At 37.2% G+C, this 14,590-nt stretch overlaps 1 protein-coding gene across 1 annotated transcript in view; it reads right to left on the reverse strand.

Moving 5' to 3' along the window:
* HSD17B11 (hydroxysteroid 17-beta dehydrogenase 11) overlaps nt 1-1,904 on the reverse strand; it is a 33,942-nt gene extending 32,038 nt beyond the window's left edge. Inside the window, exon 1 of the mRNA XM_010966193.3 lies at nt 1,551-1,904. Coding sequence (XP_010964495.2) covers nt 1,551-1,760 — 210 coding nt within the window. The 5' untranslated portion in view covers nt 1,761-1,904. The remainder of the gene's footprint in view (nt 1-1,550) is intronic.
* Nucleotides 1,905-14,590: the final 12,686 nt, after the last annotated feature.

The following is a 14,590-nucleotide window of genomic DNA, read 5'->3' on the forward strand; positions in this document are numbered from 1 at the left end:
TAAGCCAGGGACCCACCGTTCCCTTGGATCTTGACCCAACTGCCTCTATCTCAGTGAAACCTTCTGTATAAGATCAATACTCTTATCTCTGCCATCCCTACCATGTGGAGTCCCTTTCATGTTTTATTTTTTCCTTATACTTATCACTATCCAGCAATTACACACTTTTATTATACAGCAAGATATTATACATCTTGTTTATTGTCCCCAGCTCATAAAGTTTTCCTCACTGCTATATCTTCAGTTCTATATTAGAATAGTATCTAGCAGATAGTAGGTGCTCAATAAATATTTGTTGGGTAAATGTACTTTACTCCAGATCAGAAAAAATTTTGTACAAACCAGCACCGGGCACTGGGAATCATGAACCTAGATGTGTAATCCAACTCTTATACATCTCTGAATTTTAGCTTAAGCTTCACTTTGTGAAGGAATAATAACACCCTAGTGTATTTACCATGTGCCAGACATTGCACTACATGCTTTGTGAGCATTATTTGGTATAATCTTCCCTGCCCTCTAAGGAAAGTACTGTTATTTTATCCATTTTGCAGAAAAGGAACCTAAAAGCTCTAGAAAGCTACCCATGAAGTTGAGTAAGTTAGCCATGGAGTGCAGAGCCCATTTGAGTCTGACCACACCACCATGCCCACCACTCACCACCCTGACCCCATCAGATGAGGCTGGGCCTAGTTTCTACCTTCCATTGTACATGTAATTATTTAATGTCTATTTTCCCTACTAGATTGAAGGCAGGGGACCATATCTCCTATTTGTTACTGTGTTCTAATACCTAGTCAGATACTCAATGAGTATTTGTTGATTTCATCTCAATCACCACCTACTCACTGGTTAGCTATTAGACAACGTCAATCCCCTGAACTCTTGTTTACAGCACTGGATGTTGAGTAATGTGTAAAGGATGGCATTTCAGGCACTCAAGTACCTTCCAGAAACCCCTTTGTCCATCTAATACAGGTCAAATAAAAGGTAAGTGTATATGTCCTATTTTCCTTAAGAGGTAAAACATTACATTGAAGTTTTTTTCTTTTTCACTTTTTTTAACTAAACGATGATTTCAAAAATTACTCAGGGCAATGACTATGGCATAGTCATGTTGCTTTCTGTTGGGTATCTTTTAAGTGCACTTATCTCAATAATTGCAGGTAGGATTTTTCTGTTAATAGGTGTAAAACTCTTACTCTTTTCATATACTAGCTAAAACTATTACTTTTTTTCATATGATTAACATAGAGGGATCAGTGAGATCAGGTGCAGGAGGAGATTACAAATTACTTTCAGGGCCAAAGTGAGGATAAATTAACAATGTCAAATTAATCACGGGCAGTAATTGGGAATCTTACATCCTCTAGGTTTGCTTATCATGTGATCATCAACACATTAATCAAACCATGTTTTCCTCCCATCTATAAAATGGCAATATTAATTTTTTTCTACCTACTTTACAGAGATGTTATAAGGGGTTGTTGCCAGCAAAATGCAATACAGATTAAAGATATCAGAAAGTAAAATATAGTAGGCACTATTACCTTATTTATATCCCACAGAACCAGTTTGCATTTAAGTTTGGCAAATTCATAGGCAGTCAGTCTTCCAATTCCATGTCCAGCTCCAGTAATCAGGACAATTTCTCCGGTAACTGATTTTCTCTTCTTAGGAATAAAAAGCTTCAGGAGAGACTCTAAGGTGAAGATGAGCAGTAAGGGCAGAAGCAGGAGGCAGTCCAGAAAGAATTTCATCTTTTTTGTTGCTGTGAGCTTTTGGTATAATTTATTTTACCTGTCACTCTTAAATTGTTTCTAGGGGGTTGTTCCCTCAGACACCAGAGAGAATAAAAGCAGACCAGGAAGAGCTCCTTTACAAGAGAAACAACTCTGAAACCGTTCCTTCCGCTGGGCTGGGCTTTGTTGGGTCTTCTGCAATTGGCTCAGACTGCAGTGCTGAGCAACTGCTCGCCAGCTCAGAAATCTGGGAGGGACAAAACCCAGAGGCGAGCAAAGCTTCCTAGTCACGCAGCCCCGAAGGGGTGCACAGCCAGAGTCGCCTTTCACTCATTTTCTCCTGTTCTCTTGAGCTGACCTAGGAGGGTTAGACACCGTTTGTTTTGCTAAATTTGATCAATCCCTTTCAAAGTTACAAGGCTAATACAGTGTCTGCAGTCCAGATGCTTCCTTGAAACTTAATGGTTGCCCTTGCCTAGTTAAGGGATGCAAACGTAGTTTCCTGTGTTAATTAGGACCTGGGGAGGAGGACCATTGTTCCGCTCCCGCTCAGCAAGGACGCTCCATCATACTTTAGTTTGAGCTACACAACGATTTCTGAAAGACAGAGGAAATGTTGTCCTTTCAAGGACAGCAATAATCAAGTCCCAGGAAAATTCTGATCATGTTAAAGGAGATTGTTTCCACAAGGAGGAGCAGTGTTTAGGTAACCTATTTCAGTCAATCTATTAGAACTTCTGAAAAAACACCTATTACACTTTAGTAATTGTGTCTTTATCTGGGTTAATAAATCATTGCCTCCAGAATAAATAATAAAGTAGAAAGAAAATCACCTTGCCTAACGATTACCTATGTAATTTTTGGTTTCGTAGCCTATATGTGTAAGTGTTCATAGCCTATGTGTGTGAGTGATTTAAACAAAAATCCTAGATACTGATTGTTGAAAGAAAAGACCCAACTGTGGGCTTGTGTGCAGTAAGACCTTAAAAAATGTCATTTATATGTGTTTTTTTTTCAATTCAGTTCTTGACAGTAATTGAATTAGGGCTTTTTGTGACACACTACAGTGCTTGGAAAGAGACTTTTGTCATCTGAGTGCTAACTCAAAGTTGGTACTTGCCATCTGCCTTTACAAGGATTGGATCACATTGGTACTTGCCATCTAACTCTGCTTGGATTAAATCACAGAGCTGCTGCAGCCACTGACCTCCAACACACCCTGAAAGTTCAGGATGGAGGTCAGGAATGGGGCACTCTGTGCTCTGGGAAAACTGACTGAACAGGCCTTCACATAGATATTTTCAGTAGAAGATTTTATGACTCCAATTCTTATGTCTCCTCATTTCTAGCAAAGCACTAGAATCATTAATGGTGACATCTGCTCCTCATAACTAGCAGCAAGCCTCTGCCTATGTGCTTGACTGCACGTACCCCCCTTAACTGAAATCATATATAATGTTGGGCCAACTGACATCCTTCAAAGTCCAACAACCCTCATTTCTGGGCTCTCAGATGAAGTACATTCTTTACTGGGCATGTTTCCCGTAACAAACTAACAGCCCTAGGTAATGCTCAGGCTGGCTTGTTTCAAGCCTACTTTATCAGAGTCAAACCCCACCATCCTTCACGGACCCTAAACCTCTTATCTCACCTGCAAGCAATCAGAGACTTGTGCACAAGCTGATCAGGCACCTTGTGACCCGGCCTTATAAAACACCCCAACAACCAGCCCTTGGTGCTCATGCAGGCACCCTTCGCCTGTGTGGCTCACTGTTGTCTATGACAGTGTACCCTAATAAACTCCTTTCTATTCTTATACTCAACTTCTGGTAAATTCTTTTACCAACCTGCATGTTACCATGTCACCAACAGGCCACCACATTGTGCACACAACATATAATATCCCTCAGAGCTTTCTGGGATGCTGTCTCCCAGGCTATAGTTCTCATTTTGCACCAAATAAAACTTAACCCACAACTCTTATGTTGTGTGATTTTATTTCAGTCAACAGTTTTGGCAAATCCACAAAGGGATCCAGAGCAGACTTTTCTCCTTTGCCTGAACTCTGTGAGAAACTGGAGCCTTGGTACCTTTGTGCCCATCTGCTTCCTCAGAGAGTCCAGACAAATTTGGGTGAGTCTTTTGTGGTTCTTGGATCTCCCATATTGGTTAATGATCCTGAGTTTTATTTGGCAGTGTATCCAGTTACCTGGCCCTCCAGTTGAGAGATACTGGGAGGAATACCCACCCAGTAAAAAGGTGCTGGATGGAGCCTGGATGAGAGATACCAGGGTCTGGACTGGGTGGTTAGGTAAGAGGCTGAGCTGATGCTTTTCCTCAATTTGACTACCTCAGTAGAATTTGTCGGGACAAAAGTGAAATTTTATCCCGACAAATTCAACTTTAAAATGAGAAATAGAGTCTTTCAAACAGAGAAATGAGGGGCATCAGAAAACCAACCTCAGACTAACACACTAGCCAAATTCATGTATGGAGCTCATACTTGCAAGTACCTACTTAATTGGGGAAATTATACTAAAGGAGATCTCAATCTAAAATGGCCAAATTGGGGTTCTTTTTGATATTCCATAATTGATATTTTTGCATGTACAGTTATAAAAAGCCAAGCCAACCATAAGACTGAATGGAATGCTTACTTGATTGGTATTTAGAAGCTTCTAAAAGAGGAAATAATAAAATAACCTCTTTCAGGAAACCAACAAGAAATTGTTTAAAACTGTATCAGAACTGAAAAGGGCTGCTAGCACTGACACTGTCTCTCCCTCTGCTCCTCCCATGTATCCTCTTCTATCTGAATTTTTTGGTCCAGATGCTCTCTCTTTTTCTCTTCTGTCTCTTCCACCTCCTGCTGTTCTCTCTTCCCCAGTAAAAGAGAATTAAAAACTCAGAGGTGATTATAGTTCTCTTTAAGGAGGAACCTATTACAGGGAGAGGCGAACTGTCTTTGGTGCTTGTGTACACACCCTGGACATGAGCAGAACTTAGAGCTTTGGCTAAGGAATTTCCCACTCCAAGTAAGGATCCATTGGGATTTGCTACAGAGTTTTAGTCAACCATCTGGACTTACAAGCCCATGTTTTAAGATCTATATCAATTAGCTTCTGAAAGCAAACCAAGGAAATAGACAGAGAAAGCAGGTTGGAAATGACCTCTACTGGACTTTGAATTACATAGTCCACAGGCTCACACTGAATGCAAAGAATTAGCTCAAAAATTACTCGAATTTATCCCAGAGCTTGTCCCAAAAACTCTGGGCAAAGATTCAGCAGTGCAAGCAAAGACCTGATGAAGCAATTCCAGAGTATTATGAAAGGTTAAAAAAACTGCAAAACTTTTAAAGAAGGCTTGACACCTGAATCGTTCTCTAATGACCAAAATGATCCTTTAATTAACTGCCTTTTTAGAAGGCTTAGATGAGGAATTGACTACTCCAGTCAAAAGACAAGCTAGGTTGGTCCTCTTTACCTACAAATGACCTTGTTACACTTTTAAGACCTTTACAAACAAAAGAAAGGGGATACCTACAAAAAATCATGAACCTTCAATTGTGCCAATTAAGTACTCAATGCCAGTTGAAGGTTAACTGATTCTCATTCAATCCACAACCGAATATAGAAAACCAGTTTACTTTTACTGCAGAAAACCAGAGCATCAGAAAATACATTTTAAGTCAAGAAGGAGAAGCCTAGAAGGAAAACTGGATTTTAGACCAGAATTACGAGTTAAACAAGAATAGGGCTGCTCCAGGGTAACATGAATACTTTAGGAGTAATATATTTTAGAAATGTCTACTTAAAGATAAGTTCTCCAGATATTTGGTAACTTAAAATTTTAGAGTTGTGCTAGATTAACTTAAATAATGGAAGTTTATTGAATAGCTAGGTCATTCCCAAATACAGTAAGATACTGAAAAATTAATTACTGAATATTGACTTCCTTTTGCAGAGAAACTAAAAGTATCTAGAACTATTAACACATATTTTTAGAGCCAAAGTGAGATATTTTCTATAAGAAAGCATATGGCTTTTTAGAATTATAATTGATATTTATTTGCCAATCTACAGAATACTAATGTGAAAGACCATTCATACATAATAAGAAAAAGACAAACAACCCAATCCAAAAATGAGCAGAAGACCTAAACAAGCAATTCTCCAAGGAAGACATACAAATGATCAATAGGCACATGAAAAAATGCTCAATATCACTAATTATCAGAGAAATGCAAATCAAAACTACAATGATAACCTCACACCAGTCAGAATGGCCATCATTCAAAAGTCCACAAATGACAAATGCTGGAGAGGCTGTGGAGAAAAGGGAACCCTCCTACACTGCTGGTGGGAATGCAGTTTGGTGTAGCCACTGTGGAAAACAGTATGCAGATTCCTCAAAAGACTAGGGATAGACTTACCATATGACCCAGCCATCCCGCTCCTGGGCATATATCCAGAAGGAACCCTACTTTAAAAAGACACCTGCATCCCAATGTTCATAGCAGCACTATTTACAACAGCCAAGACATGGAAACAGCCTAAATGTCCATCAACAGATGACTGGATAAAGAAGTGGTGGTATATTTATACAATGAAATACTATTCAGCCATAAAAACCAACAACATAACGCCATTTGCAGCAACATGGATGTCCCTGGAGGATGTCATTCTAAGTGAAGTAAGCCAGAAAGAGAAGGAAAAATACCATATGAGATTGCCCATATGTGGAATCTAAAAACAAAAACATAAATACAAAAGAGAAACAGACTCATAGACATAGAATACAAACTTGTGGTTGCCAAGGGGGCAGGGGGTGGGAAGGGACAGACTAGGATTTCAAAATTTGTAGATACTAACAGGCATATGCAGAATAGATAAACAAGATTATACTGTACAGCATAGGGAAATATATACAAGATCCTGTGGTAACTCACAGAGAAAAAAATGTGACAATGAATATATGTATGTTCATGTATAACTGAAAAATAGTGCTCTACCCTGGAATTTGACACAACATTGTAAAATGACTATAACTCAATAAAAAATTGTTAAAAAAAGACAATTTATAATTGCTTACTTCTTAGTTTTCATTAGAAGTTGAGATTTTTAAGAGTTGAGGATTCTATTTTAAAATTTTAATTAAAGCTACTAGGAAAAATAAGGGAAATATTTCAGTATACAGTAGGAAAGTAGGGTATGTGATTCAGCATAGAAGGTATGAGGAATGGAATTGCATTTTGTTAAGGGAAAATGAAAGCAGGTTTATCCTATAGCTGGTTGTTTCTGGGTGGAAAAAATATATAAGGGGCAAACTAATATAGATACAGAAAGTAATGAAAGGTTTGTGGGAAACAGAACCCTAAGAAAAAAGCTTTGTGCATGATCAGGATTGGTTAAATTTGGATTTAACTTAAATAAGTAAATGGATTTGGTTGTTAAAAGTAAGCTAATGCAAAGCTTAAATTTAGTTCTTTCCTTTGATAAGAGAGAAAATATTTTCTTAAAATGTTGATCTGTTTTTGATAACAGAGCATAAAGTTTCTTTTACATTTAACCATAAATCTGTTATAACTTTCCATATTTGCCTTTGAAATGTTTTATTATCACTTTGGCTAAGGGAATAAGTATTGTTTCACAGTGACCTATTATCCTATCTGACCAACTGTTTTAAAACCTTTTTGGTATTTTTTTGACAAACTTTCCAAATTAAATTTTGATGAAGTTTCTTTGACTTCTGGATAACTTTGGGATGCTTCTAAGGGACCCTGAAACATCCCAAAAAGAGAGATTAAACTAGTTAGGCTCATTTGGTATGCTAAATTGCATGGGAAGTATTGTCAAATAAGTAATCTTCTTAAGTTATATTAGGAAAATCATTATTAATACAGATATTCTGGAAATTAAGTGGATTTTTAAAAAAAAATTGGCATATCCTAGTAAAACGCTATGAATCATGATTCTAGCTATTATCCTAAAATGTTGTATGTCACAGCAGTACCTAAGTTTTTTGTTGGCTGCATATAATAAGGTTTCAAAACTGTACCTTATGTTTTTTACTTTTCTATAGATATGGTTTACTCTGATGCCTTTGAAAAATGCTTTCTCTTCAAGAAGGTTTATAGAAAAGACTCCTTTGATAAATACAGGTTTCTGATAACTTTCAGACCATAATGTTGAACTGGCTAAGAAATTAAAGAATTCTAATGGGAAACCTGATGGTTTCATAAAACTGTTAACAAAAATGATTAGTTACATAGGGCTGATTGAACCAGTGAATATTAGTTATAATTTTTATGGTTCCTGTCAGAAATATTACTGGCATTTAATCTGTTTTCCAGATATAAAGAAACCCTTCTGCTTAAGCTAATTATGACTCAGCAATTTGGTAAGTTATACCTATGTAAGCAGACTTTTCTATCTGATCCCTCCACAGACTGGAAACTCAGGTTCCCAGTGGCCTTACCAGGTAAATTAGGAAGACCACCTCCTAACAGGTATAGGAATCTCAAGGTATTTCAGGGACCTCAAAAAGAAAAGAATTCACCTAACTCTGTAAGGCAAAATCTGTGTCAAGCCCTTGACCTGGCTTTCCTGGCCTTAGGAGAAATCTTAAAATTTTGGCCTGAGACTCCTTATGAAAAGTTTGGCACAGTCAATTAAAAAGAGCCTATATGATCAAATAATCAGACTTAATTTGTGGACAGATTAATCTTGAATTGGCTATATTTGATAAAAATGAGGGTAACTTTAAAGAGAAAAAGATTGTTTCAGTGAATATTAAATTCTAGTTTTGTTAATGGAAGTTTGTATTTATAGCCTAAGAATCACTTCCCATATAGTTCCTTGTTATTTTATTATATTATTGTAAATTCAATTGAATTATTAAAAGGATACTCTAAGTTTGTTTCTGTAGCTTATCTCAGAAATCTGTCTTTGAATGAAGAGCCAATGCCCCATGACCTGCAACAAGGAGATTATGCATACTGGAAAAAACACAATTTATGGACTATCTCCAACCTAGATGGAAGGACCTTTGTCAGGTATTCTTAACTAGCTCGTGCACAACAGCCTGAAGGAAATTGACTCTTGGATTAACATTCCCACTTACAAAGGGCTTCTGCACTGGACTGGCCTATAGAGAGGACTGCTGACCTTAAAAATCACCTTAAAACAATGCTCAAACAAAGGAGAAGCTACCAGACCAGGATGAGAAGAAGATGACATCTGACCCAAGACACCAGACCAGGCCTGTATACCAGTATACCTGTATCCTTTGATAATTGCTCACACCTTCGCTTATGAACTAAGTGTATTTCACAATCTTATGCAGAGTTGAAGTTAATCAAATGGTTAGATTTATGGTCAATTACTTATATCCAGTACTTCTGGGTTACCTTAGTGGGTTTCTCCACTCCAAGGCTCTAACAGGATAGCTCTTAGAAAATTTATTCTAGAAGAAAGAAATTATAGTTCTGTTTAGGCTGCTAGTGATATTATTAGGTAGGATCCCCTCACCTGGCCAAGTAATAATATCTGCTCTGAGCCTGGTCATAAATACAAATTTTCTTATAAGATCATGCAAGCTCATTCAAGGCAACAAGCAAAATTTCAGCCAAAAAGTATAACCTCCCTCAATTATGGGAAGGACTTGTATGGTAAATACCAGACTATGCTCATTTAAGTTTAAATTTAAGTTTCTGTTGGGAAAAATTAAACTCTACTAAGGATAACCAACCTAATAACAGTAGGAAATTTGGCTGGGTGTCTTATGAACAACGTCTGTATAACATCTTCCTTAAATATAAGGATTGGAACAGAACAGACTAAGTCAGATAATCTGGGGATACACTGAGCTGCATCTAATGGAAGTTCTTGGCTTAAATTCTTACTTATGACCTTGCTAATCCTCCTAACTATATTATTTATACTTTGCCTGTTTTATACAATTGTTTCTTGCATTACCAAATGTGTGACTGAGTCTCTGATAAAATAATGAATAGGCAACCTGAAACAGTAGACCAAATACATACTTCTGTACAAACCTAATGATTGTTATAGTGCAACTTTAGATATGGGAAGAAGCAACAAGAGGGAATATTTTCCTGGACCATAACAGATTAGTAAGACAGGTGGTCCAGAGACTTTTTGTCACTGTTAATAAGGCCTAGTCCCATAATAGCACTTAAGTGGCCTGTCAATGAGATCCTCGCCTGCTGTAGGAATAAGAATTCCTAGCACCATGGGACAAAATGGTAATGAAATGCCTCCCAAACTATGGTTGAATTTATGACCATGAGGGAGCCCTGCTAACTCAAAGTTGGCACTTGCCATCTGCCTCTACAAGGACTGGATCACATTGGCTCTTGCCATCTAACTCTGCTTAGATTAAATCATGAGCTGCTGCAGCCACTGACCTACAACACACCGTGAAAGGAGTTCACGATGGAGGTCAGGAATGAGACACACTGTGCTTTGGGAAAACTGGCTGAACATGCTTTCAGACAGTTAGATCTTTTTAGAAGATTTTATGACCCCAATTCTTGCATCTCCTCATATCTAGAAAAGCACTAAAATCATTAACGGTGACATCTGCTCCTCATAACTAGCAGCAAGCCTCTGCCTATGTGCTTGATTGCATGTACCCCCTTCACTGAAATCATATATAATACTGAGTTTTCCCCCTGCCTCTTTGGAACAGCTTCTCAGAACTTTCTGGAACACTGTCTCCCAGGCTATAGTCCTCATTTTGCCCCAAATAAAACTTAGTCCACAACTCTCACATTGTGTAATTTTACTTCAGTTGACATGGGTCACTAATGTTCACCTTTTATATTTAAGAGGCAGGAAGATGACAAAAAAATTGAAGTTCACAAATAATTCATGCTCACTTTTCCCTCTTACTTAAACAGCCCTACACTGTTATAGGGGATGAAGTGACAGTGATAGTTCTGCAATGTAGAACTCCACCATGGAGTTCCTGAAAATTCTGAACATCATCTGCAATTTTTTTCTTATAGCTCCCAAACCCAAGTTTATAACAGTCCAAACATCTGTATAGAAAGTTTACAGTTTCCAGAGTTTTTTCCACATACATAATCTCATTTGATTTTCAAAAAGCTTGCTAGGAAGTAGGGAAAAAAACCCTATTTGTCTTCCTATTTTATTAACAAATAAAACAGATTGACTTTTTAAAGTTGACACAGCAAGTAAAAGCATAGGTGGAGCTAGACACAGGGTCAGTGTTGCCAAACATTTTGCCCAATATCTACTGGAAGAAATCACATTTTACATGGTGACATAGTGTATGTGTGTATGTTTGCTTTCATCTATGTTGACTTTCACATATATTGAGGTTTTGACTCTGCTGTTTTTTATTTTAAAAATTCTACTAAAAAAACTGAATAGTTTTGACTCACTATGTTGACCAAGGTTCCATTGGTATAGGGAAAGAATCCAGTGTTTGAAAGCATTTACACCTGAATCTCGTAGTGTCCATAGCTTCACCTTCCTGAGTATGTTTCCCAATTTGAATTGGCATGTTACTAATACTATCCTACAGGATTCTTGTGACATTCAAACAAATCAACATAAAAAACATTAGTTTATCAATTATTCAATTCTATGTAAGTTATAATTAGCACTAATATAATTATAACTTGAATGGTTTATGAGTGATGATTAGCTACTTACCTGATACAGTGGTAAAGTATGTGATTTTATATATTTGTGGTTTTCAAAAACACCTTTCAGTGGGAGAGTTTAAAATGTTTTATATATAGGGCATCTTAATTTCATGCTGCCCTCTGTTAAAAATGAGACAACAGGCCCAAAATGGAGTCACTTATGCTAAACCTCAGGTCATGAGACCAAGACTTCCGGCTCTCCCAGAAATGGAATCTTAAATCAGTCAATCAGGAATCATCTGAGCAGCACTAGTTAGGTAACCTGCCTGCCACCCCTAAAGGAAAATAACTTTGCAATAATCAACCCCTCCTTTTTTTTTCTTTTGTCTTGTTCCACTCCTTTCTGCCTAGAAAAGTCTCTCATTTTGTGTAGCTACTCAGAGCTCCTTTCTATCTGCTAGATTGGATGCTGCTACATTCAGATCAATTTTTGCTAAAAAAAAAAAATCTTAAAATTTTTAATCTATCTCAATTTACCTTTTAACACTTCCCAGCTGTTGAAATGGCATAAAAAAGATAAGGATAAGGGGTTCTTTTCAATGGTGTTTTGAGTACTTATATGGCCAGATGTTACACTAAGTCCTCTCAATAACCTTAAGCGGTAGGTTCATTGGAGTGTCTATCACATGAATGAGGAAATAAAGGATTAAGAGAAATAAGCAAATCACCTGAGATCATAGGATTAGTAGTAGAGTTGAACTTAAACCTAGGCCATTATCACAATGCTAGATTGCCTTCTTTCTTAGGGCAAAGAAGAAAGGATAAACCACTTATAAGTCTCTTTGAAAATTCAAAAGGATCAAAACTTTTACTATTCATAACACTTCCTACCGCTCAACACTCAACTCCAAAGGCATTCAAAACAGCTCCCTCTCATACCGTTAGGTAACTTAAATGCCTAGTTGTTAAGTATCTGGGAAGAGGACGCCCCCCCCCCCATACTTCTTGAGTTCTTTTGATTTGTCTAGTAATTAAATTGACACAAGATGGATTAACAGGAGGAAAAAAACCCTAAATTTAATTCGTGCACACAGAGGTCTCATAAAAATAGAATCCAAGAAGTGACCAAACAGGCATCGTTTATACTTTTTAGACAAAGAAATAAATTTATGAGGAATTATGACAAGGAAACAGGTTTGGGAGTTTACTTAGTGGAGAATCTAAACAGAGTTTGGGCTTGGGGTAATGAAGAAGGAACAAGGTTTGCTTATATGGCTTTCTCAGCCCTAAGTTCTCTCACTTTGGTGATGATGCTGTCTCCTATTCTCCTGATGCAGGAAGGGTAACTTTCATATGGAAGATTTATTTCCTGCTTTCAAGGGGACAGAGAGGAGCATCTTCTTACACCAGCTGTTTCTCAAGTAACTTTAATTCAAAATGATCAATATGCCTTTGTGGCATATTTTGGAATAGTCTGCCCTTAGCCCCAACATAGGCAATAGAGTGCAGCTATTAAACCAGTGAGTTTGGTGGGGAGGGAGGATGTAGCTCAGCAGTAGAGTGTGTGTCTAGCATGCATAAGGTCCTGAGTTCAATCCCCAGTACCTCCATCAAAAATAAATACCTAATTACCTCACCTCCAAAAGAAAAATTTTTTTTATTTTAAAAAAACCCCAGTGAGTTCAAATTCCAAGTTTTTTTATTAGCTATGATGCCTGGTTAATTACTTACCCTTTCCTGAGATCTTAATTACCTCATTTATAAAATGGATATAATTGTAACTTGGTTGAGTGAATGAAATATTTAAAAAGCACAGAGCATGACATCTTACATACAAATATACACAATGAATGGTAGCTGTTATAAATTATATCTTAACCAGTCATGAGTGAGAGGTCTATGTTTGCAAGGCTGGCTCTGTAGAATCCTAGTGGATTCAGAACAAAAGGCTATCAATCTTAGTAATTACACAGGTCAGTGAAGAAAATTTCCTGTTATTCGGAGGAATACTGAGGCAGCATATCCAGAAATGATGGCCAGACTGTGCTAAAGAGATACTTCCAATAGTTTTCGTATCATTCTGGGATAGAAGCCTTCACACTTGACTCTGAATTCTGAGTTTTAGAGCTGGAGAAAGTTAGATATTAGTTTATCCAACTACAAATTTTTTTTCTCTTCAGAATACTGAATCTATGAACTCAAAGTAATGACTACATCTGGATTAAAATGGCTCAACAGGGCAGATAACAAAAAGGCACAGTTCTTAGTCCTACCCTGTTTAACTCCTCAGATCAACTACTGTTAATCCATTTAGCTGTCTCTTGCAAAGCTGACTTCCATGCCTCTAATAAAGGCTCATACTACCATTTCTTGATTTTTATCAATAGTAGACATTATTAATCGATTTCTCCTATAACAGCTGAGGATGCAGCTCTCTTATTCCTTGCCTAACTCCCTTCTTCCCACATATATTCCCAATATAAATATGTCATTAGCTTTACTATTTTTATTTGGTTATATTTAAAACTTACACTTTTTTTTAATGTCTTATTCCAGCAATTGGAATGCCAAAATATGCTGAAACTTTTGGCTTCCCATTTTGTAAGACAAAGTTATGCCCTGTTCTTTTTCTCAGCTGTCCATTTCTACTTCTCAGCTTCTATTATCTGTACAGTTACTTTCACATTGTCAGGATTGATAACATTTATTTTCCGTTTTGTAACTGTAACATTTTCTGTGCTTGGTCTATTGGTTGATTCTGAAAGCTGAAACTCAATAAATAGCATTTACATTCTTGTGACTATTAGCCTTCCTCAGCATCATGCTGCTTACTTGACTGATGGGGACAGACTGGACCAGAAGAATTGCTGTCATCTCAAATCTACTTATCATTGGCCTTTATGAAGTCTGAGGCAGCATAGTGTTAGAGCAAAAACTCTGAAGTTAGGTTGGAATTCCAGCTCTGTCACTCTCTAGTTGTATGAATTTGGACAAGTCTTTTAATCTGCCTCAGTTTTTTTAATCTATAAAGTATTAGAAGCTATGTTATAGGATTGTCAAGTGGATAAAAGAGTTAGCATTTATAAAGTGTTTAGAACAATGGTGCATTGTAAATGCTATGTAAACTCTGGGAAAAAATAATTGAATGGCTTTAGGCACTCACCTACAAGGAAAATCTGAAGGTGGCAAACACTGCATAAAGTTGTGC

This window comes from Camelus bactrianus, chromosome 2 (assembly GCF_048773025.1).
Source record: "Camelus bactrianus isolate YW-2024 breed Bactrian camel chromosome 2, ASM4877302v1, whole genome shotgun sequence".
Lineage (NCBI taxonomy): Eukaryota > Metazoa > Chordata > Mammalia > Artiodactyla > Camelidae > Camelus > Camelus bactrianus.